This window comes from Maylandia zebra, linkage group LG22, assembly GCF_041146795.1.
Source record: "Maylandia zebra isolate NMK-2024a linkage group LG22, Mzebra_GT3a, whole genome shotgun sequence".
Taxonomy (NCBI): domain Eukaryota; kingdom Metazoa; phylum Chordata; class Actinopteri; order Cichliformes; family Cichlidae; genus Maylandia; species Maylandia zebra.
The window spans coordinates 4,893,867-4,919,952 of record NC_135187.1 but is presented as its reverse complement, the minus strand read 5'-3'; the positions used below and the strand labels follow the sequence as shown (position 1 = coordinate 4,919,952).

At 41.5% G+C, this 26,086-nt stretch overlaps 2 protein-coding genes across 3 annotated transcripts in view; both read left to right on the top strand.

Annotated features, from left to right (window-relative positions):
• Positions 1-6,702, top strand: part of shisa7b (shisa family member 7) — a 48,181-nt gene extending 41,479 nt beyond the window's left edge. For both annotated transcript variants that reach the window (XM_004569765.4, XM_004569764.4), the window contains 2 exons: positions 3,502-3,883; positions 4,667-6,702. In XM_004569765.4, coding sequence (XP_004569822.1) covers positions 3,502-3,883; positions 4,667-5,102 — 818 coding nt within the window. In that variant the 3' untranslated portion in view covers positions 5,103-6,702. The remainder of the gene's footprint in view (positions 1-3,501; positions 3,884-4,666) is intronic.
• Positions 6,703-11,690: 4,988 nt separating this feature from the next.
• LOC101475622 (uncharacterized) lies at positions 11,691-25,748 on the top strand. The gene is made up of 3 exons (XM_004569763.6): positions 11,691-12,293; positions 12,674-12,779; positions 20,571-25,748. The coding sequence occupies exon 3, from the start codon at positions 20,967-20,969 to the stop codon at positions 25,104-25,106; it is 4,140 nt and encodes a 1,379-aa protein (XP_004569820.3). The 5' UTR covers positions 11,691-12,293; positions 12,674-12,779; positions 20,571-20,966; the 3' UTR covers positions 25,107-25,748.
• Positions 25,749-26,086: the final 338 nt, after the last annotated feature.

Here is a 26,086-nt window from a genome sequence, read left to right as displayed (position 1 = left end):
GGCGACTCCTCTGGCTTTGAAAGGAAGTGCAATGAGAAATGTACAGGAAAAACCGGAAACACTCTACCTTTCAAATTTCAAGTCATATGAGCGTGCAGTGTTTCTTTTGGTCCGTTGTCTTTTACCAGGTTTGATTTCAAAATGCTCAGCTAGAAGCTTTACATCACGATGTCGCAGCCAGTCATTGTGGCTACGTTTAACTTCAGTCAATGTTGCTCTTAAGTTTCAGACATCCCAAAGATAACTTGCCTTAAGCTGTAGCTCACGTTTGACATTATACTACTGAATCTACTAAGGACTGTAGGATCTGACTACACCAGACTTGCAGTGATGGCAGCGAGCACTTTAAACATGAAGCAGTCACTTTGTCTGTGCTGGATGATTTTATTTCCCAGACACTGATCGCTTTCACAGAGGAATGTAAAACCCTTTGTTAAGCAGATCCAGGCTGAATCATTCATTCACTTCTACTTGTCTGATTATTAGATTCCTGCTTTTTTAAAGAAAACCACCCTGAATGTCAGTTTTGGTGAAACACTCCTTCAAATGGAGAATAAAAAGTTGTCATTGTGACACATAAAGAGGGAATATGGCCTCCCGTCAGCCTTTCTCTGAAACGTGATCCTTTTGATGCCGTTCCCCAGACGGCGCTGCAGAAAGGACACTGATAAAGGCTTCTTTGTCTAAGGAGGGCAGCCAGGGAGAAACCTTGAGATAATTTAGCCTTATTGGAGGGGAGTAAACAGAGAGCGTGAGGGAGAGTGAGGAGAAAGACTGAGAGGAGGGAGAGGTTGAGGACAGAGAGAGGAAAGAGAAGCAGAGAGAAAAGCCTGAACAGCGAGGAGAAGGTGAAAAAGCAACAACAACTAGACTGAAAAAAAGAAAAGTGTGGAGAATAGTGAAGACAAAGAGGCAAACAGAAGGAGGGGAAGAGACCTGAGAGGGAGAGCAAAGAAAAGGAAAGAGGGAATGCAGAGGTAGAGAGAGGTGGCTGGTTAAAGGTCAGCTTTAAATTGGCTCTTGGGGAGCTGCTTCCATGGAAATGCTTTGAAGATTAAAGTGGGCTCGGGCTACGCACAGAAGCACTGCTTCTCACTGTTAGTGAAACTGACTAACTGCTTCCCTCTCCGTCATTTCTTTCTTCTGTCTTTACGTTGTCCCTCGACTTCTTTGTTTTCACATCATTTATGCTGTGAAACATCTTCTTTCGCCGCCTTTAAAGCCTATTTTCACCTCACGTCCTCTCTGTCTTTGGCCTTGAGCTTGTCTTCTACCTTTATTCTTTTATGCCTCATGCAATATACAGCGTATCTCTCCTTTTGCATTATCCATTTGTGCCTTCTGTCTTTGTCCTCCTGTGACAAAATGTCTTTCTCACTTTTTCATTTCCTCCTTTCTCTCTTGGATTCTTCTTTCTTCTCTTTCAAGACATTTAAGGTCAGTTTCTTGCTACACAAGACATTTCTTGCTCTAATTTGTTCGCCCTTTCTGATATTATATTTTCTTTCATTTTCACCTGCTTCTCCCTTTTTATTGCTCCACTCTTTATCTGATTCTCACAGTCTCACAAGACTATTTAGTAGCTTTATAGCTTTATTATGTCAGTGAATTTGAGCTCTTTGCATGATCTTCATGAGCAGGTCTTTGATACTTTTTTCCTGCACGGACAAGAAGCATTAAAATTTTTAGTAAACGATTTTAATTTCAACATCTCTTGATGTTGATGAAGATCATAATATTTTATTACTGCTGCTCTCCAGCTACTAAATGGACCTCTCAAGATGTGTTTTCTCTAAATCTCTTGTCTTCCTTATTTTAACTGAAGCCATATTCACACATGAGTAACTAACAGTACCACCGAGCCACATTTTTGGGATCTGCAGTTGTCCTTTCTCACATGTAGCAGACAGCAGGGGATCGTTTGCTGCCTCTCGTGACTAGAAATACTGTTTTCATGAGGATGGAGCATGTAGGAGTCATGACACATGACGCCCACTTGCACACTTGTGAATTCACAGGACAGTTACTTGCACCATTGTCACATGTGCACAGTCGGACATTAAAACAGAGACATTATTTAAGGAGGCATTCAAAGATCTATGGGAAAATAGATGGCAAAGAGGCCATTAGGTAGCTGTTCTACTGACGGATGCCCTCATTAACAATTTAAATGTCATTGCTGTAGTAAACATGAATGTAAATGCAGTTTTTTAACCTTTTTAAACAAAGGCTTAAAAATATTGTATTGGAATTAGCACGATGTTTGAACTGAGTCATTAGGGACACCATAACGGTGTGAAATCTGTACTTGAATCTTGTATCTTCCCCTCTCTGAGCCTGCTTCTGCCATAGGTTTCTTCCTGTTAAGAGTTTTTCCTTCCCACTGTCACCCAGTGCTTTTTCATAGCATGCCATCTGATTGTTGGGGGTTTCTCTCTATTTTTGTAGCCTATTTACCTGACAATATAAAGCGTCAGGAGTAGACTGTTTTGATTTGATGCTATATACATTTTTCCGGACATCACTAAACTTTTGAAGCGGATTCAATACAAATGGGGTTTTGAACTGCACATAGATTGAGATTGAGCCGCACATACATACGGCTCACTCGCACGTCATATATCAAACACAGCCTCTCAGTTTAAGCTGCCACATTTCCCATCTCTCTTTCAGACCTGATGGAGTCGGTGCTGCCCTGCATGCTCTTTCAACACCTCCACCACACCAGCATCCACCTCCAGTGACATATTTAATTATCACTTCCTCCTAGCATATTTGTGCTTTGTCCTTTGTCTCAGTCATCCAGGTCATAGTAATCTTAAGTGTTCAGTCAAAGGCTTTTTGAAGAGGTTTCACCTCTCATCTGAAAGGCTTCATCATTTCTAAAAGCTGGGTGGATTCCTTTAGTTTTCCCTTATACTTTCTGTTTTCTCGGCCGGTTGAGTTTTTACAGTGAGTGATGACAATGGACCCTGGATGCAAAACTAATGGGATACCTCATATATGTGTACAGTAGTAAAAGATGCATGATACTGCAAATGTAGCCAGCAAGCTTAGATTATACATGAAGGCATTTCAAACCTAAACCTGTATTTTTTCTTAAGACTTGCAGGGGGTGTTGTATAAAAGAGAGACCCTTTCCTGATGAGTTCATGGCCTCTACCTTGATTAATACAACATGAGCAAATTGTGGTCCCCCTCTTTTTTCACAGCAAGCTTGTGGAGTAATGTGTTGTCCATGTTATCTCCAGTCCCATAAAGGCAACAACTTCTGATTCTGTGAAAGTTTTGTTCAGTAATCAAACTTTAAATTTGTAACAATGTATCTTTATGTTAATTCCAGAGACTTACCTGAGAATGACTACAGTGATTACACCTTTCCTATCAAACCAAACAATCAGCTGTATATAATCATCAATAATTATCATTCTGTGTTAATCATCAACATACAAAATAGCTTTTTACATATTACACATTTCTCTTTGTGTTTTTGTGAATCAGAGAAAGAACTTGATGAGTATTCCAGCTACTACAACTCCAAGCGCCGCTCCAACAACGCTCCGCCCTCCTTCTACTCCTCTCAGCACCACCTGCCCTTTGGAGGGGACTACACGCTGGGATCCAGAGGCACGCTACCACTCCATGGCTCTCGGCCCCACCTCCACATGCCGCCCTCCACCCCCAACCCATACCCGCTCCCCTCCCAGACACATTACACCAGCTCCAGCTTCGATAGGCCACCACGCCGTGTCCGTTCCCAGGACCAGCTGCTGGCATTTGGGGAAGGCAACACTCTGTCCCGCCTGTCCAAGAACCAGCAACACCAGTACTACAAAGCCATGATGAGCACCAGCAGGAGCTCTACATCACAGACGCTCCGCAGGTGAGATCGGGGATAAGAGGTGAGGTGTGATCAGATAGGACAAAGAGAAGCAGCAGATGAAATACTAAAGACAAAGGAGTCAGATCAGAGAAGAGGAAGACAAGAGAAAAGAAGGGATCATAGAGATATGAGATGACATGAGAAGATGGAGGTGAGATGAGTCAAATCCCATTAAGAAAACACAAGAACAAAGGGAATCAGGGTGTAATATTTAATCAGTATCAAGAGTGGGACAGTTTCATCAAAGTTTAAAGAGTCTGGCAAAGTGAGGGTTCACGCTATTAAATTTAGGTAACAAAAATTCTGTTTGGGATATATTAGAGGTCCCATATTATACCTTATTTAACTAGTTAAAATCGTATACGTCCTAAAAGTAATCTTTAAAGTTTGAGCTTGACACAGTGTAGCTCATCCATCCTTCAAAACACAGCTTTGATTTTAGTGCTTTTCCTAACAGGCTGTCTCGTTGTCGGTACTCTTAAATAAAATGAATTCCAGCTGTGCCTTTCTGCCATTTCCATGAATACCCATAGACTAACCATTATCATCATGCAAAGCTACTCTAATAAATAAAAACATGGAGCTGAAAAAGTGCATTATACTTCAAATTTCCACAATTTAAGATGGTCCCCCTTAGAGTTGTCGTGATACTAGAACTTTGAATTCAATTCCAATACCCAGGAAAGTACTCTATACCATTTTCAAATCATAAAGCTTCCAGTAAAATTAATATTCAAATATTGTAATACTTTTATGACACTGACAAGAAGTCTGTGTTTCCAGGTCCCATGAGCGGCTCCTGGTCTCCCCTGACCGTCTGGAGGACCGGCTGATGACGATGGGTCTGCTGCCGGGAACGAGTGAGCGAGGGGGAGGAACCGGGATGGTTCCCACCATGGGCCGGCTCAGCCACCACCAGAAGGCTCAGTCACAGCAGAACATTTGTGTCACGCCATCCATGGACCGCCACCACATGATCAAGATGAACTCCCACCCCACATCAGGCCACGAGCACGACCGCAGCACCACGACCATGTCCGGCATGGGCATGCACGGTGGCTGGGACTCCCACGGCGGGACAGGTGGAGGCCACCCCAACGCCCGACGTATGGCTTTCGCCAGCAAGAGGCAGAACACGATTGAACAGCTGCACTTCATCCCCGGAGGAGGTGGAGGCCAGGGACTCCGGACTGGGAGTAAGAATGAGGTGACAGTGTGAGAGGAAGAGTGGTGGAGAAGAGGTGCAGATGAAAAGAAGCTGAAGACCAGATGAAGAGAGGGAAGCAGCGAGGTTTTTAGTGTGAAGATATGAGCAGGAAATGGCAAAGAAACAAGCAAGTGGTTTGATATCAGCTGGCTCCCTCACAGGGCTGCTCTCAGCTGCACACAGCCCCCTTCATAAAATAAAAAGTGGTGGATGGCAACATTAGTGAGTAAAGCCAATTGATTCTCTCTTTGTCACTTGTGTATTGGAAAAGAGAAATTTCACCTATTCTTTGTGAAGAGAAGACAAATGCCCAAGTAAAGAGCAAAAAAAAAAAAAGAAAAGAAAAAAGCAGTTAAAGGCTGCTGGGTATTCGCTGTGACTTTTATTGAAGGATATCCACTGAGTCAAATTTGTTGAATTGTCCTTGAGTTTTGTTGCGCTGTCCTCTGAGTCCTCGAGTGCTCCGACAGAAATTCATCCATCTTTGAATCCACTGTGGATGTCAGAGCGCCGAGGCAGAGGCAGACGGGTTTGCTTGTCAGTGTATTTATACAAGTATTTAAAACCAAACAAGTTGCTTTTGTATGAAATTAACCTGATACTATTACTACTACTACTAATAATAATAATATTAGCATAACTGAGCCCTGTAGGATTTTGTGTATACTTAGTTGAAAACATATTTATCCTTTAGCCAGCCACTTTGTAATGTAAAGACTGGTCATATGATCAGTCTGTCATTTCTTTCTCTAGTCGTGATTGGACTATCAAAGTAAAACTGCTGAAATAATGCAGCAGTTAACTCTCATTTGATTTCTTTATAGCTCGATTCACTCAAGCTAAAGATAAATAAATAAAATGAGCCGTTTAGAGACGAAAAGCAAGTCAAAGCGCTGCCATAAAGGCCCAGTCACACCAGCATTTCACGAAAACTCCCAAGAACTAAGTGCCAGTTAATGATAAAGGGAAGGATAAAAATAAAGAAGGTTGAGGAGCTATTGTGAATGTCTCAAGTTGCTACTTCTAAAACATTTTGAATCCAGATGTTCGCCTGTGTTTCTGGTGTGACCGGGCTTTACAAGTGAAGTCCACTTTGCAGTATGATTTTAGCTGACTATGCTCTTGTACAGTGAAATCTAGTGGGTGTATATCATCTATGAAACATTGTGTAATTCGTAGGCTAAGAAAGTTTTGAACTGAGCCAATCTCATACATTGACTGACTGACCAAACATTCTTCAGCAACTGTAGGGTTTCCGCCAGTCTACCATAGACTTAGCAGCTTTTTAATTGACCACCTCCCACACTTTTATAAACAAAAGCTACATTTGTAACGTTAGCTAATGTATCTTATTATCCTGTTTTTATTGTTACCCATTTTTCAGATCAGCTAATAGTACAATAATTTAAAAAAGAAAATAGAAAACAATGTTAAACTTAAAGCATTAGCTTTGGTGGACATCTACTATTTACAAATGACAGTAAGCTACATGATTCCTAGCCATAAGTGAACAACTATAACCATATTGTGGGCTCTGTGGGTGGTATAGCACAGTAAAGTGGGAAAAAACACTCAATTTGTATCCAGAGATATAAAGTGAGAGCTAACTGCATATTAATTTTACATTTGGACCCAGAAACAGGGTTGTTTTGTTATCGCTCAACAAAATGGCCAAAATGTTTCTGCTATAGGTGCAACATCAGCAATGTTAAATGGTGGCTGGGGTCGACAACTTCTCTGGCGGAAACCCTGAACTGTTCAAAACTTTTCATGGCAAGCTTGTAGAGGGGTCGAGGGCTTTGTTTCTGCCGCCGATTGGTATTAAACCAACCCTCCTGTACGTCTACAGCACCACACGTTTTCCTGCAAGTTCAGCTGCTCACCTCGTACGAAGGGGAAGGGTGGCAAATGGGTTTTAGGCGGTGGGGGGGGGACAATGGACACTTCACACCAAGGGCTAAAATGAATTATCTTTGTGTGTCTATGCTCTGTACAGTCTCTGCTTCTCATTTTCATTTTTTCCTGTGAGTCGGGAGGCATGCTCGTGCATATTTTTCACAGATATTTTTATTTTTATTCTTCTTGCTTAGAGAGAAAAAAAATTTAAATGCAAGGAAATTGTGCAAAGCAAAAGAACTTTTGTGTACCATGTAAAGACACATAACCATTTTAAAAAGCTGCGGGAGAAGCGTTGACCATAATGATGTCATATTTTGTACATTTTTTTGGTTTTCTGGCTGTGAGATGGACCTTCTGGCCACGCTGGCTGGATATACCCTTTCTGGGGTTTCAAGAGAGGCCTTGTTTAAGGTTCCACTCTCGGGTTGTATTTCGATAAAGACAGACATGATTGATTACTGCGTGAAGCTTCCTGCCAGCCAGTTTTAGTGTTTTAATACATGTGCTCACGTGTTAATGGTTTATGTAGAAGTTCCCCCTCAATGACACTATGAACGCTATCATCATGAGCTCTCTTTCTTTCTCTTCTACTTAAACATGTATTTATTTTTTTAATCTCTGTGAGTTTTAATGTATAATCCTGGATTTTCAGTATTAAAAACTTTCTAGTGGAATTAAAAAAAAAAGAATAGAAGAAGAAAAACCCTTTGTATACACAAGAACAAAAAAGAGCTGATGCAATCATAGAGAAAAGAAGAAACGCATGACGGTGTCAGAAGCCAGTGTTGGTGATGTCATAGTGCTGACTTATGATGTCACGGCGTGTATGTGCGTACATGTACATGCGTCTGTTTTAGTTTGTGTGCCCGTGCGTGTAACTTTCTGTGTCTTCTTATTCTTCTTAGGAATGCTGAACCTCATTATTATTTATTTTTCTTCTTTTTGTTTGGACCAAACTCGGAGTACGTCTTCAGCACTCGAGTCACTGCGTGTTCATATCAAGCTGTAATGACATTTTGAAAGCCTGTCGTTCTTTTAAAAATTCATTTTTTTAAAGGGACATCATTCAGTTAGCTTTTCTTGTCGAGCTATGTTCATCAAAGTGAGGACTTTTCAGACATTTGAAAATGTAACTTACTGAAGGCTTATATTGTGTCAGGTTTTGGTGTTTTAATAGAAGCTGAGTGCTTTAATTTATTGGTGTTTAAGTTTGTGTCACTGAAATTTGAGTTTAAAGGTACTTTTTGTAAACTTTGATGTTTAAAAATTCTTTAAAATGTTCCAAAATAAACAAAACTATGAAAAAGAAATGTGAAGAAACAACCACTGTGACTTTATATATAAAACATGCACTGTTTGGGTGCATCAAGTGAAGCTGGAATGGGGTGCAAATAGTCTTACCTTTATTTGTCAAAAACAGCACATTTTTATTTATGACCAACCAACAGTTCGACTGCCTTGTCTTGATCAACAAATAGGTCCAAAATTATCAGACGTAACCACCGTGACGTCGCCCACTAGATGAACATTTTCAGTATCTGACCTGACTGAAAACCTCAATCAAATTCTCCCAAGGGTAATTACAAAAAGTACCTTTAATATATGTCCACAAAAGCTGTTTGTCTTTTAAAAGAAATGTTTTCATCTGAGAAAATTTTAAAGGCACAGAAGGTATAAAAAGCAGCTTTTTTTAGGTTGCAATACGGCCGAAAGAGGAGAACGTTAATTGCATTTAAAGGTTGTTTTTCTGTGGAGAGCAGTTGTTGCCGATGTGGAGCAGAATGTAAAGTGACCTGATTTGGCTGATTTTAGAACCATAAAAGAGCACGAGGCATAAAAATAAGAAGGGAGGGTGGATGTAAATGACGTGGGAATTCAGTTATATTTTTAATGTCTCGCTCATTTTTCCTCATACCTTCAAAAGTCTGATGCAGATGTTATAATCCATGTTCAGTTAATTGGTCCTCTGATCAAACTGTGTGCCTGTGTGTGTGTGTGTGCCTGTGTGTGTGTGTGTGTGTGTGTGTGTGTGTGTGTGTGTGTGTGTGTGTGTGTGTGTGTGCGTTTTAACCACTGGGGGGGTGTTGGCAGGCTTGGGCATATTTGTATTCTCGAAGCTATTCTGCATACCTCAAATTGTATAATACATTTATTTATTACATCCCCTTACATGTCTATTTCCAAGAATATCCAGACAAAGGTCTCACAGATGTGCAACCCTTTTGTTATTGGTGATCGATTCTTGCGTTTGTAGAAATCATACTGTTTAATTGATAATAACAATAAAATTAAATACCACTAAACTTTGTTTTTCTGTGTGGTGTGATTAAATATTACTTTTTTAATATTTAGGTCACATTTTTATGTTTAGAACTTTTTATTAATATATTTAATGTTGATCCTGACTCCCTCTGCTTTTTACAATTTTTTTTTTTAGTAGATTTCACTTTTTCCCCCTTTTTTTTCTCCCAGAGTCACAGGCCCTCTGAATAAATGAAGTTGGAATGAAAATTTCCCCTTTTTTTCCAGAATTATTGACCCTTCATAAATTCCTAAGTATGGAGACATCGACATGAGATGTTCAGGGTTAAGAAAAAAACTCCACAAAAATGCATTTGAACTCTGCTAAAAGTTACAGATCGATTTTACATCAACTATCTACATACATTTAAATTGTTAAGGAAAACTTCAGAAAGTACATTTTGGTTACATTTTTCAAGGGCCATCTATAACTGATATATAGCTGACACAGGCTATTGCATATCTTCTCTTCTACCTAAATCAAACCTACACCCTTGTTTCTATGGCATGTCTTCTTTCAACCTACATTGAGGGGCTCTCTATTAAAGCCACATTTTAACATTCTGAATATAACTCACAGTGTGAAATTAAGAAAAAAAAAAGAGCCAAACAAGTTCTATATAATAGTTTGGACACAGTACATTTTCTCTTTTATATGGAATATTAAAACCTTAAATGATCTCATCCAGTCTTCATTAAAGGTCTACTGCGTAGAATTCAAGAGGCTCTACAAGTATAAATAAAATATTCACAATTATGTGTTTATTTTATTAAGTTTTAATAAAGTTACAATGAACGCTAATATACCAGCACACTTACAAAACCTTTTCCATACAGTGTCCTTTGTGTCTAAAGTAAAGCAAACACTGAATCTATGGACTGCCTTCAGCAGTTTCACCCACTAACACTGGTTCTCCTATTCACATGCAAAGGGGGATTTTATGATGGGTATTTATTTGACTGTGGTTTCCAACCGTGCATCTAGAGGCCACAATGTACTGCACTTTTAAACATGTATGCAGTGTTTACACTGACAGAATTTAAACAAAGTTTGGATGCACAGTCTAAGTTTGAAATGACTGACCCATGAATAACAGTATATGTATTTATATACAGTTGTACAAAGCATTAACCCCTTCCTATTGTGCAAAAGTGATGAAAAATATGGTGTAAATGGGCACTACCATATAAAACTGCTGACTTGTGAATCTATTCAATAGTGACTGGCGTTTAGAGATCCTTTCTGTAGAGGACCACAAGGGTCACAGAAAAGGTAATAAAGCATTTCTTTAAGTATTAATATGAATATTACAACTATGCAATAATGCCTTTATTTATAAATAAGGAATTAATCTGGAAACAGACTAAAATATAAAAATGTACTTCATAAATATAGTCATGTGAGTTAGAACGTTTTCACAGGACTCTCTGCAGCTGTGTGAAAAACTATGCTCACCCCACAATTCAAGAGCTTGTAGAACCACCTTCAGCAGCAATAATTTTTTTTGCTTGGATTTATGAGTCTGTCACATCGTTTTGGAGGAATATTACCCATTCTTCTTTACAGTGTTGCCACATTGTGTAAATTGGTTGTAATCATAATCTATGAACATCATAGTCCATGAAGACTGCTGTCTGACCTCATCTGACCAGACCTGTCCATCGCCAGTCCAAAAAAAAGTGTCTCAGAGCCGATTCCTGATGTAATCACACACCAAGAACTGAATTAAACGGGGGGGGCGGATTACTGACTGAAAAGATGTAAGCTGAAGCTTTAACTTGCTACGCCTTCTTTTTTTCATGCCAAAAACACTTTTACAACACGGTTTCACCATAAACAAACAAATACAATAGCAACCAGGTGACAAAAACAAAATGTTGATAATCACGCCCCTTTTACAGATGCAGATTCGCAAGAAACCTCAGGAAAGTTTTCTGAATATTTAATAAGGCGAGTAGCGTTTGACTTCCTTCAGCTGCTTTCTAAATCAAACCTACACCCTTGCCCACAATGTGAGTGTGCAAACAAATCCATATGCCCACAACACGAGCAGCGCAGCAGAGTAAACACACAGTCAAACACACCCACACAGGCAATAGGCAAGAATAATACACTATAATAATAACTTTAATTGAATGCAAATGAGGCACCAGGCACACAGCAGCACTTCCATGACGCGCGCACACACACACATGTTGTAATGTTATGCAGCATGCACCCTAATGATATCTTTAATTGACTAATTAACATTTCACACACTTGGTGTGAAAACACACACATTCACACACACAGTGACACGCAAGGGACTTGATGGCTTACGGTGTTTGAAGGCAGTTTTTTTAATGGAGTGTAAAGCGTATGCATGCACGCGCACGTACACGAACGCTCTCGCGCTCACATACACACGCGCGCGCTTTATTTATTCTTGAGCATCATGCTGGATAGGATACGGATTTTGGGCAAGAGGTGGATGTGAGCGTGGTGGCGGTGGTGTGCTGGATGTGGTCGCGGCCGGACAGACTAAAACCTGCGCCTGGCTCTACCCGGAACCATTATGCAGACAGGAAACAACCATTTTAAGGCCAGGAGCATCCGAGGAGCCGTCGTCTACAGAGGGGGGGACACCTAAAGCTGACACGGGGCGGAGAGCAACCAGCCGGGGAGAAAAGAGGGAATAACACGACGGGAACAAAACAAAGGCTCCGTGTGAGGGAAGAGGAGCAGTGAGCCACTCCAGCTGCATGACTCTACTGTCACACAGACAATGGACTTATCGGGGCAGGCCAGCGGAAACAGTTTTTGTTAGCGAGAGAAAAGCAGCCCTCCCGGGCCGATGGAGAGCCAGGCCTCTCACTCCGCTTTTCCCTGGATGAAGAAAAAGGCCCCGCTGACAGGCTTTAGGGACCCCGTTCTCGCGGTGCACAGCCACCTTCGTGTGTTCACATTTTTACTTCCTTGGTTCTGAGTCGGTTTTTTCGCACCCAGACGTCGCATGCTACGAGGTAAAAACAAAAACAAAAGCCGTTCTCAGCAGGACTGTGTCGCCTAACGAGCTAGCTGCCGAGCTAACGGTCCGAGCTAAGCTTTAGCATTGCTAGTTGTTGGCTAGACAACCAGGGGACCTCATTTAGCATCACCTTAACCTACTTTAAGTAGTGTTTTTTAATAATTAAAACTATCGTAATTAAAAAATTAATTTAACTATGTATATGTTAAAATGCGAGTAAAACAGCGAGACAATGTTGTTGTTTTTTAACGATTAGAGCAGGATCACTAGTTAGCTAGCTGAGGGATTGACGGATGCTAGCAGAGTCTGGCGAGTGGCTGGAAACGATTATTTCCATCAGTCTGACCCACTCGGTCATCGGTTCATCTATTCCAGATTGTGGACCTGAAGTCACCGGTTTTCCCCGGACTGTCCTCCCCCCTCATTCAGCGCCGTGGTCCAGCCAGCAGGGTGCTCCAGATACAGACCTGTGGATCAGCCGGTAAGCTGCAAGCAGCATGCAGTCACCCCGCTCTCAATTAAGGCTCTATAGTCTTATTCTTGTGTCAGCTACATTAAAAATTGATACGTTAAAGGAGATCAAAGTAATTTAAACTCTGCAAAAAATCTGAATAATCTTTGCATGCTTTTTTTGGTGCAAATTCTGGTGCTCGGTTTGCAACTTAGAATAATTACGCGTTTCTGCAGCGATTTATTTCTTATAACTGGATTTAAATCTTAAAAACAAAGTGTTTGCTGCCATGACATTTAATAAAATAGGTTTCATAAAAATATTAGGATGCTAGCCTCCCTGGTACTTAACGTTGCAAATTTCTCCATAATGAAAAAGTTAAAAAAAATAAAAAAAAAATATATATATATATATATATATATATATATATATATATATATATATATATATATATATATATAGAGAGAGAGAGAGAGAGAGAGAGAGAGATATGAGATAGAGATATATATATATATATATATATATATATATATATATATATATCAGGGCTGCCACGATTAGTCGACTAGTCACGATTATGTCGACTATTAAAATCGTCGACGACTAATTTAATAGTCGACGCATCGTTTGAAGCTTTGTAAGATCACAAAGGACACAGGAATGAGTAGTAGGATTTAAGAGTGTAATAACGGACTGAAACAGAAGATGGCAGCACTGCATGTACAAGGATGCCAGCTGCCATTAAACCCCGAAGAAGAAGAAGCTGTGTCCCAGAATTCATAGCGCAGCCCAGCGCAGTTGTCAACAATGGCGGCAGCTAGTTAGTTTTAACTTTACTCTTATTATTCTTTCTGGGTCACAAAATAAACCTTTAACATATTTTCAGGCGAGAATGTAGCTGTGTAAACCTCAAATATCTGCTCAGTTTATCAAGACACCACGTATTTTCAAAAGCGCTCCGACGTTTTCGGAGACGTCTGTTACCCACTAGCTCGTTAGCTAGGCGGGGGCAAGGCTAACTAGAGCCGTGAGAACACCGGACTCCCGGCAAATCGTTTTCAAACCCACCGCCATCTTTCGCTAGTCAGGTTAAACATATATATATAAGTCACTTAGATAACTTAAAAATGTTATTGTTTGGCTTTCTTTAGTATTTTATTTGTTCCTGAGTAAATCGGTTTGGCTGAGATTAAAGTTATAGTTTTTGCACAGCTAAAACTGTCAAGCAGACAGCTGATTATCAGAAGCTGGAGAATATACTCCGGTGTCCTGTTATATTTTAGAAAGCAAGGAGTTAAACTTCACCGAAACAATCTGCAAATTTCATTAAAAATTAATAAACTACCATCTTGTCTTTATTTTTAGTTAGCACAAACACTTCAAGCTGTAAGCTAATGATGGTTGTATAAGACCAGATGCTGCTGGTGCAATAAGCTGTACGCTGTACCTCCAATGGATGATGATCTGATTAGTCGACTAATCACAAAAATAATCGGTGACTAGTCGACTATCAAAATAATCGTTTGTGGCAGCCCATATATATATATATATATATATATATATATATATATATATATATATATATATATATATATATATATATATATATATATATATATATATATATATAAAAATATATATAAATATAAATAAGGCAGTAGCAGCTCCTAGTGTCCTTTAAACAACTGATGCTCGTGAAAAGAAACACCCACTGTAATAATGCTTTTTATTACTTGTTTATATCCATTATGAATAACTGGACCTGGATTTTTTTTTTTTTTTTTTTAATGCTTCTTTTTTTCTATCCACCATCTTTCCTTTTACCTCCTAACAGAAGTGTACTTTGGATGCATATTTTTGTTCAATATCTAATGTTAATCTATTTGCTTGAATTTTTGTTTAATTGGGTATAAAGGGAGACAAAACTTAAGAAGTAAAAAAACAAACAAAACAAAACCATTAAATTTTAAACATTAGAAATGGCTTAAATTGCTGCTATTACTGCTGTTTCTTACCGCATTATAAGTATTGTGGTTTTGGGGCTGCTGGATGACAAAATTAACCTTTTAATGACAGCTCCTGCTGTGAGATGTTTGTGATGATATTTTCCAGAAGACATTTTCTAAATGCTTTCCTTCAGCAGACATTATTGGTAATAAATGCACTCAGTTGAGCTCTTCCTTAGTAATGCCACCTGATGATAGACGAAGCAGTGCAGTCTACTTTGCATTGTCACGGGAATTTGCATGTATTGACCCAGTGAAGCAGAAAACATGTAAATATGATTTTTTTTTTTTTTTTTTAATCCTAATGTTCCACCAAATCTGTTTTACTTTTCTGGAGATAAATATTTAACTTTACCAGTTCACAAATTTTAAGATTTTCTGGTGTTGTGGTTGCTGTTGCATTTTTTATTTTTATTTTTGCAGCACCATTATGGCATTTTATGCTTTACATTGTTTATAGCTCTCTATTGTATGTTCCTCTGAGTTTTGTGCAGAATAAGAGTGAAATGAGCGTCCACCACAAGTGCACAGAGCCTGGAAAGCCTGTGTTGACATACAAATCTGATAACCACCAGTGGGATACCTGTTATCTCTGACCTGGGTTTTAGCTGTTGTTGAACCAAATAACAGAGAAATCCTGACTACGTTGAGCTTGCTTCATAGTATTCACCCCAGATACAGGCAGTTTTTTAAATATTTTAGTGTAACATAACTGATTGAGTGGAGCCACTAAAGCATGTTGCTCAAGTTCTTACATTCAGTAAGAATTTGTCCTTATGAATGTAAAAGGCCTTCATCAAACCACCTGTGTGCATAGTTAAAATGTGAAAGAAAATGGTATATTCTCTGCTCCTATTAACCAGAGGTTGGTTTTTATTTTGAACAAAATATAAATTGACTAATGAACACTATAAGCTAATGTGGATTTAGAAATCTTTATTTAAAGTAAGTAAACTAGCTTTTCCTATTTATTTTGGGGAGCAGTGTGTAGGGACGGTACCTCAGGGTAGCCGTTCAGTGGATTCGAACCCTCGACCTTCCGATCATGGGGCCACCACTCTACCTACTGAGCTATCCCTGCCCCAAGTGCCTGTTATTTTCCATAAATGGATAAAACAGGATTTTGTTTTGTTAATGGTCAGTGTGACATTTAAACATTGCTGCTGTTGCTAGTTGGTGTCCAAAATACTAGTTGGTTAAACGTATTATTTTATTTACGACACCATTGTGGTTGCAGCTCACTTAGACATCTGTCCCTTGTTTCTGTCATTTATATGACTAGTAAATTAGTTACCAGGAACATTCTCAACTCCGACCCTTGCCTCTGGCTGGATACTGAGTGGGGTGACAGTAAAAATCAAATTGAGCGTACAAGTGGCTGAAATGCATGCCGACACTTTTAGCCGCCCAATTACAGTCTTCAAAAAGAAATGGCACACACTTATGCCTGGATTATGGACACTGCATTGGTTGTGCTGCACACCAACTGTTGTTACAACAGTTTTATCACAATTTATACTGACAAGCAACGCTTGCTGGATTTGCTATTTTATTTATGTATTTAATTTTAACTGGATACTCTCATCTTTTCAAATTGTTGCAGCTCTGAATCTGAGCTCCTGCAATGATATATCACTGAAATTAGGGGTGGGGGGAAAAAATCGATACTGTGTAGTATCGTGATATTTTGTTTGCTAATAATGTATCGATACAGGGACAGCAGAAATCGATATTTTGTTACAAAAAAAGTTTTTGTGGACTGGAACTCTGACTTCAGAGCATGTTGATCCTTTTTCTGAGCAAGAATCCTTCACTGTCCAAATGTGTTTAACTTTTTTTGGCAGCAATAAACATGTTTTATTTTAAGTTTTAAACTTTTTTATTTAATGTAAAATTATATTTTGTTTTAATTTACTTTCAAATTCTTCAGTTGCTGAATGGGCTGCATAGTTTTCATAAATTGCATAGTTCAGAATAGCTATAATTGTACCAGATGGTTGCATTCAGTTAAGTTGGACTAGACTGTAATACAAACCGTTCAGTTTGTCAACAATAAAACTGACTGAAATGAGAGACTGAGTGTGAGACTTTGATATTAGATAAAATGAATATTGATAAAGTTTACCTTTATGTACAGAATCTGAATATCGCAAAGTATTTTTTTTAAAAATTGCAATAATATCGTATCGTGGGATGTATGGTGATTCCCACCTCTAACTGAAATGATGGTAAAGACCAAAACAACTGTATACTCTTGCCTGCAACCCAGGGTTGAATTGCTGTAGTTTTTTACATTGCTATCATTTGCATAGCTTGCAGCTGGGTAATCTTCATATATTGTGCTGAACACAGAAACCCAAAGACCATCGGCCCAGTTTCTGTTTGGGTGGGGAGGCAAGATTAGGGTTTAACAAAGAGCCTCCCTTTGGGAGAGTGATCGCTACCAAAAACATTTTAAGGACCAAAATTAGATTTATTTTACTAATAAGTCTCATTATTGTTTGTAGCCTGGCTGGAGACACAGAGCATTTGGAAATTATGCTTTGTGTGATATTTTCCACTGTTATAAATACATTGAGCATGTTTTTGAATTTCATCGTATTTGTTGTGCATTCTAGGCTTTATGTGAATTGGCATGGGATTGGAATTGGCTTTGTTATGTGTTCTTTAGCTGTGAGAACCCCCCCCCCCCCCCCCCCCCGGTATTTGATTGAGTTTTGCTATAATCGAGCAGACCTACGTCGGTGCTTCTTTTTTTTTTTTTTTCTTTTTTGTTTTTGGCTTAGACTGTTAGACTGTTAATGACTGTTTTCTTAATTTCACAATTTGCATGCAGCTAAACTGAATGCATGATCATTATGCTTTGTCTGTACAGACAACATACAAAATCCTTCCTGGTTTTATATCTGACTGTACACAGATGTGACAGCGCATATAAAGACGTTTGGCTTCTGTGGTTTCTGTTTCAGGGGAGTCTCATTCACATCGAGCGCTCACTGCAGAGCTAGAAAAAGGTCAGAAATAAAAGCAGATTTGACCCTAGTTTTAAAACCCCCCAAAACAAAACGAAGTATCGGACAGAAAATGCGATGCTGACACAGGAGAAGTAGCGACTTGAATTATTTAGGCTGATGTTTTGGAGAGGTTGAAATGATGGCGGGTTGTTGCATGCAGTGAACGCGAGAAGCATCATTAGTTAAATTAAAGAGGGTGTCATTATTGTTAGATTATGACAGGAGTGTCATTTTGCTGATGTTTTTGGCAGTATTAAGTTGAAGAATGAAGAAAACTGGTGTTTCAAACGATACAGCCTCAAATATTTTCATTTGTGTTTTTTGAGATAAATGAATATGAGCGAGTGCACTTTGTCCTCTTCCTTTGTTTTTATGGAGCTAAAATATGTTTTCTCCTTTTTAAAGGAAAGCATATCAGTAGGTTATTGATTTATTTGCTGTAATTTACTTCAAGTCAAGTGCTTCTTTTAGGCTGTCATGTTGCACATGCAAAATTCAAATATCAGACAAGTGCTTGCTTGGTTCATTTTCAGTCTATCTCTCCTTCTCCCTTGTTGTAAATCAAGCCCCCATCCCCCTTTTTGCATCAGTGCCCACCCTAAAACCTCAAACTCACTCACAGTTTAGATCAGAGTGAACTAAGATATGATGGAAACTAAATCCATCTAGAAGAAGTGAAAGTTGTAAAAGCTTTCTGAAGGTGAGGCTGTGGAAGGATCTTTGACTCTTTTTTTGCAGATGCCTTTGTCTCCAAGGGTCTCTAATCCAGTCTGCTTCTGGAAATGTTGTTAGATTATTGACTTCGGCTCTCTGTTTCTATCCCTGTGGCTTCCATGCAAATGTCTAGAGTTCAGTGGTGCCTGGGCCTCTCTTCACTCCCTGTTTGAACCCACAAACATCCCACAGCTCTGGGCCTACAAGGACTGGCAGTCGTCCTTGCCAGACAGATTTCACAATCAAAAATGCTCACTAGCCTGAGCATAACCTATCGGACAACACTGTCTTCCACTACCTTCATATCTTTTTGTATATGTTTTCATTTTGAGTTGTATTTAATGTGAGAGGAAATCCGCTTTAACAAGACAGAAATCACACTAAATAATGTCACAAAATAATTAGGATTGCAATTTTTGTTATAATGGAGCAGTTCTAGTCTGAATTGTACAGTACTATGTTGTGTATGTTGTGACGTATTGCATTCCTTAAGAGTTTACAGTATCACATCACTATCACGTCACTCCATACAGAGAGAGAGAGAGAGAGATGCGCGTTTTGTGTGTGTGCATTTGTATGTGTTGGAAGTCATTTTATCCAGCAAGAGGTGGACAGGAGCCATCTCTGAATTCCCAGTGAGTCCCAGTAAGGGTGACAATTCAGGGAATTTGTCACCCTTACTGGTGTCTCTAAATTGCGAAATGGTACGGTTCCTCTTATAGTATTAAATTTTATTTTAAAAAAAATTGCAGGCTGACACACATAACTGGAATATGTCCTAATATTTGATTGAAGTAAATATTACTGTGTCTAGGCAGAATTATTAATTCATATTACGGTTTTAAGGGTTTTTGTATTACATTTTCTCTTAACACACATACTTACACTGTCACAAACAGAAGAGAGAGGAAGTAGAAGTTAACAATGCTGAGGCAGGAAAAGAGATGCAAGACTGAGAAACTTTTAAAAGTACATCAACAGGAATTGAAGCAGCAAGTCACATAAGAATTGATTTCTGAAACAAAATGCTCATAATCAGCTCCTGTTGACCCACAAGTGATATTTTGGAACATGTAAACACATTTACTTCTGGTAATTTGCTCTTGTTCTGTGAAAATGTTTAGGTCTTAAAGTTTGAATAGGGAATGATGTGACTCTTTGTCTACGTGATCTCTCCAAATGTGCCATATTTTTATTTTTATATTTAGCTCAAATAGAGAAGACTCTGCTTCAACCAGACAAAGGCTTTGAGTTCTTGATTAATAATTGGAATGGTCAGTAATCAAAATGGCTTCTTGTTCATTTCCTCTCCGATTTCAGTTGTAATGCTGATTATTTGACTGTAATGTTTATCTGCAACACAGACAGGAACCATTGAGGATTGATGATTTCTATCCTGCTTACATTTATTTCTCTGGATTTCCATGTTTGGCTTATCGCTTTTCTGCCTGCCAGTAATGATTTTTTTTTTTTTTTTTAACTAAACACTGTGATTGGAACTGCTTTCTCACACTACAACAGAAACAAATTACAATCTGGTTTCACAGCTTGGCCACAACAAGGATTTAAAGGAAATCATCTCCTGAGAAACTCAAAGTTACAGCAGCTGCGGAGCTTTAGGTTCACTGGGTTCGAGCTTGATGAGATTAGAAAACCAGCTGAAGAAAAGTTTACCTGGTTGAATAAACATTGAATGCAGTACGCTTTCCAAGATTTCCAGAGTTGTGCAAAAATAATTGTAGAACAGCTGCTTTGATCCTCTTGAGTGGATAAAACAGGAAGCCAGTGACCTGGTTTTTACACAGTAAAATCAGTCTGCTTTTCTAAAAACACTAAAAACTAGAGCTACAGAAACAAACAGGTCATCTCTTCACTGCCAAAAAACTATCATCAGGGTAACATGAGTGCAAATAATCAGTTCTGAAGCAAGAGACTGATACCTGCGAAAATTTGTTTGTCCTAGCTGTATCAAGTTCCACACTGTAATTGCTAAGGGAGAGGCACTGAGGGCAGGAAAAACAATATGTTGTTATTGTTTAATTTATACAGAATTACTGACATTATTCTTTTTGATTGTTTTTGTTCAGGCTCCTCGAAGATCTCCTTGACTGGATGGAAGGCCAGTGAAACAATGGTTCAGCCTGCACAGAAATAACGGACACACTCCACTTTATGGGACTGCTATGGAACATTCTAAAGAAACACTACAGACTCTGTTTTCTTTTTTATTATAGTTTAGTATATTTATGACATTTTTTTTTCTTTTTTTTTTTTTTAAAGAAGCATTTGACGCTTCACTCTTTAGCGACACATTCATGTAAGGAAAATCAGGCTCTCGGTGGATTATCGTGGCCTGTTGGACGTTAGCAGGACTACTTGTGAAAATCAGACCGCCGCAGGTTTGATAAGGGCTCACTGCTGTTTCCAGCAGCTGCAAACGGGTTGTGCCACCCCTGAGTGCATTGTCACAGCTGCATTGGGAGATGTTTCAGTTCAGCAAGTACCCCATGGACATTTTAGAAATGCTAAGTGGACACCAAGCCCACCAGTTCAAAGGCCTTGGATTAGAACGACAACTGAGCCACCAACAGCAAGTGCAGCTGCAGCACCAGCAGCAGCTGCAACAACAACACCAACCCTGTGGTGACACATCTGGAAGCCTCTTGTCGGGCCTCGGCCTTGGGTCCCTCCAAACCTCACGGAGCAATGCTTTTGCAGACTCCTCATCATTGTTTGCCAAAATGAGTGCTCCTCCTCCATCCATCTCCCACCAGAGCCAGTCGTCCACGTCGTCTCACAGCTCCAGGAAGTCGAGTAAGATGAGCAGCAGTAGCAGCAGTGGCAGCGGGAGCTCCTCGTCGGGGTACCCCCAGTTTCTGCGGCCTTTTCACCCTGCTGAGGCAGCGCTGGCTCAGGAGCAGCTCCACTCTGGGATGGGACGTTTCGACTTTGGTGGGAGCAGCAGTGGAGGAAGCGCAGGAGTCATTGGGGGGGTTGTCACACCTGCACCCCCGCCTCCCCCGCTCCATCCAGGTCTCTCTGTGCCCCAGCCCTCTTCTGGCCCTTCTTCCTCCTCACCCTCACCCTCCACCTCTGCTTCCGGCTCCAACAACCCCTCTGGTAGCACTGCGGTCCCCTTAGTTGGCCAGTCCGATCCTCGCAGTCTCCACCAGCAGTTCAGCTGCATGCTTGCTGCTAATCAGTACTTCCTGTCTGGTGTTCCCACCAGCAGCAGCCTAGAGCAGTTCCTCGTCCAGCAGGGCACTCACAACCACCTAGGTTTGGGCCTCGGGCAAGGCGCCTCAGAGTCAAACTCAGCACTGGCTGCCCCTCCTGCACTCCACTCCTCCCACAGCCACACAGCTCCACAGCCTCAGCAGCAACAGCAGCAACTCACCCCACACGCCTTATCTCATCCACACAGCCACACTCACCACCCGCACCCTCTTCACCCAGCCCCGCAGCCGGCCCCACTGGGCGGTTTTGATTTCCAAGGCATTCCTGTCCTCTCCTCTAACCAGATAGCATCGCTAATGCAGCAAGAGGCTGGCCTCCCCCTCCCGCTGCCCCTGCACCTGTCCCTCTCTAAAGATGATGGAGCAAAGTCTGTAGACAGCTCGTCTACGTCAGGATCGAGTGGGGGTAGCAGGAGAAAGAAGGCAATGGCGGGTTATCTGCCCCAGAGGAAAACGGACAGTAGCAGCCACAGTCACAGCAGCAGTAGTGTTAGCAACTGCCACAACAGCAGCTCGAGTGGGCACAGTCAGAGCTCCTCATCGGGCCTCGTAGGAGGAGGGGGGTCTGGGGGCGTCAGGCTAAGTGGAATCGGAAGTGAACCGCAGCATTCCTCTCTCCTCTCACCGTCCTCGCAGCAGCAACAGTCATCCTCCACTGTGTCCTCCTCCTCATCTGTTCCCACCTCCTCAAATCCCACCTCTGTGCTCGTTGCCAACGGAAACCAACAGCTGTCAAAATCCCAAGAAAATCATAACAGCATCTCATCAGGCCAGACAGAACCAGAACCCCTTTACCACTGTGGTGAGTGTGGTAAAACCTTCACCCACCTTTCGAGCCTACGAAGGCATCTCCGCAGCCATGGGTTGACACCAGAAAGCCAAAGCAGGAAGTCAGACTGTAACTCTCCCAGCCCGGAGAGGATATTCTGTTGCGGCGAGTGTGGGAAGAGATTTAAAAAGAGAGGTCACCTCATCCAGCACAGTGTCACCCATTCAGAAAACCGGCCTTTTGTCTGCAGCATCTGCCAAAAGTCCTTCAACCGTCGAGAGTCACTTACGAGACATGAGAAGATCCACGACGAGAAACCTTTCCGCTGCCCGGCATGTGGGCGTTGTTTTCGTGAGAGCACCTCTCTCCTGAACCATGCCGCTTCAGGTGCTTGTGGCAAACCTCCACGCAGTTCAAAAAACAGGGCCAGCAGTGCAGGGAGTGCATCTTCCAACCCTAGCAGCAGTAAAATGGAAAGTAGAAGTGACAGCGTAGGGATTTCAAGTGATGGGGCAGCGATGGCCAGTGACAAATATGCAACAGATTATTCCAGAAATCGCTACCAGAGCCAGTCGTCCTACAACAGCAGCGGTGTCGACGACTACAGACGATCCCAGCCTTCATCTCTGTATCCCCCAGAAAGCACATTAGCCAATGAAATGACCAACCAGACCCTCCGGAAGGCCCCTTTAGCCCCAACTCTTCACCCCCACCCACAAAGTCAGCAACATCACCACCATCAACAGCAACAACAGCCGCACCTTCCACTCTCTTCCCTATTGGATGATTCAGAAGATGAGGTCACCAGCAGTGCAATGTCAGCCATCGCTGCTGCAGCCGCCGCCTCGTGCGATATAAACACAGAAAGCCGGGAAGGAGAGAGGAGGGATATCATTGGAGGCCTATTGGGGGGGTTGGGGTTTGGTAACCTAGGTGGACCGTCATCCACCTCCACCCTGAATGGTTCCACCATGCCGCTGACCCACCCCAGCCAGCCGCACACAAAGCCCAGGAGGCCGCGAAAGCCCAGAGAGAAAAGGGATCCCAATACCATCGTCAGGAGGAGGAGGAGCCCAGCACCGCCAGGCGACGGATCGGAAAGGCCGTACGGATGTCAGATATGTGGCAAACGCTTCAGGAGGGCGGAGACTCTGAGGCGCCACAACCGTGTCCACACAGGGGAAAAGCCTCACGCGTGTGACGTCTGTGGCAAGATGTTCCGTGAGCCTTTCCACCTCACCAAGCATCTGACTGTACACTCGGGTCAAAAGAACTACAAGTGCAATCTTTGCGGGAAGATGTTCGCCTACGCTCAGAGCCTCGTGAGACACGGGAAGCTGCACAGAAGAGGAGAAATCGACAACCAGGGGAGGAGAATAAAAGGTGCTGCTGCCGCCATCAGCCAAGTCGCCAACACAGGGAACTCTGACTTCTTCTCCTCCTGCTCTCAAGGAGAAAAGTCTCCAACGTCTGGCACGCCATCACAGAGGCTTTACACCTGCACCGTTTGCTGGAAATCCTTCCGTCACTATTTCCACCTGACAGCACATCAGCAGACTGTCCATGGCGGCAGGGTGGGGCTGGAGAAGTCTTTTCGCTGTGAAGTGTGTGGCAAAGCCTTTGCTTATTCTAACAGCTTAGTGCGGCACAAGCTGTCTCAGCATGGCATTGACCGCAACGGTCAGCGCGTGAATCAGAACCAACCCTCTGGATACTCCCCGCTCTTCTACGATTCTAATTCAGCTCCCAACTACGCTGCTTCCTCCCACATGCCACAGGGGACATCCGGACAACAACCAAACCCACAGCAACAACCGCCGCCGCCGCCACCACCACCACCACCACCTCCTCCTCCGCCACCCCCACCACAACAGCAACAACAACAACAGCAGCAACACCCGCACCCTTTTTACTACCGCCCAAAAAACTACCAAAAGCGTCATGGGCAGACAAGAAAGCACCGGAAGAAAAAACGGCGAGTAGTGATCCACAGCATCATGAGGGACGGAAAGCTGGTGGGCGTGCCCCTGAGTAAAGACACGCGCAGGAAGCTGATGATTCTGAGAAAGAAGAGGGGCAGACTACAGGCTCAGCTCAACAAAAAAAAGCTCCTGGCACAGTTGAGGATAAAGGGCAGTGTAATGAAGGTGAAGTCATGGTGCGGTGGCGCCGTCAGGGTCACGGGGCTTACATCGATGGACGTCCCCATCAAACGCTTCCCCTGCCCCATCTGCCCAAGCACCATGTATGCCAAGCAGGGTTCTCTGCTGGTCCATCACGCCATTAGGCACCCACCTAGGAACTCAGGCCGCCATGCCCGTCTGCGGTGCCAGGTGTGTGAGAGGCGCACCAGTTCGTTATACAAAGCCTTGAAACACAGGGGCCAGCATCTTAAACAAGCTGCATTCCAATGCCACAAATGCCGACACAGTTTTTGGAACCCGCGGCTACTCGCCCGCCACAAGTTCTGCTGCCGGGCGACCACCAGCAGTGGGGGTGGGAGCTGGGGACTGATGAGATCTCCATCGTCAGATGATGAACATTCACCAGTCCAGCTGCCAGTCCCAGGTCTGGTCCAGCCTGAGAGATCAACGGTTCTGACTGACTACAGTCAGTAAACAAATTTTTTTTTTTTTTTTTTTTTTTTTTTTTTTTTTAGATTAGATTGTTTTTGATGTTTATTTTTTTTAAATAATCCAAGAAGCAAGCAAGAGCTAGCAAGTTTTTAACAAAAAAGAAAAAAAAAAAGGTGGAAGTATGGGGTTTAGTGTAACTACAGTAATAACCTCAAGCCTTCCTCCTGTGTACAATCCTAACTTACCACAGCAACGGTGGTCGATAAATTAAAGTGGACTTCAAAAGGCCCAAAATCAGAACCACCATCACAGGCTGTTTCCTCTTCCCCAAAGGTGAAGGAACTCAAGACCACATGACTTTAGTAGCATCTGTTATTAAAAACAGATTCGGCTTCCTGTCCATCATGTTTCTGTTTTTTTTTTTTGTTTTTTGTTTTTTTTTAAATCCCCGGTCATCAGTGTTTGGGCATAAATGTGGATTGGATGCCTTTTGTAGAGGGGATGTATCTCCGGTAGTAGGGATGCACCGATATTAAACAATTTGACCAAAAGAAATGCAGATTTATACCTATATATATATTTTAGTGTTTATTTTTATTTATTACACAGCTCAACTATGAAACAAAAGTTTATTTTTATTTTTTCCCCTGTAATTATGTTCTGCCAGGTTTGACCACCAGGGGGCACAGTTTTATCGGTTGGTGTTTTCAGTTAACTTTTGATATTTTCTCAAGTGGAGGGATGGGTGGATGTTTGTAATGAGTTGCCAGGTTACATGGACTCACTGCACCATCTTGTGGCGATAGAGGAAAGTACTAAAAGCCACTTTAATAACTTTAATAAGTGGCTTTTAGATATAAAATCTTTTAGATATACAATCACTTTTTTATTTATTACATTTTGGAAAGTTTCAAATTGTTTTTCCAACAGAGATTTGCATAAAGTTCCGTTAAAGTCTTCTGTTCTTCATCACACTCAGCCAGCACAAAAGTAACGCAACACAACACACAAATATCAGTAAA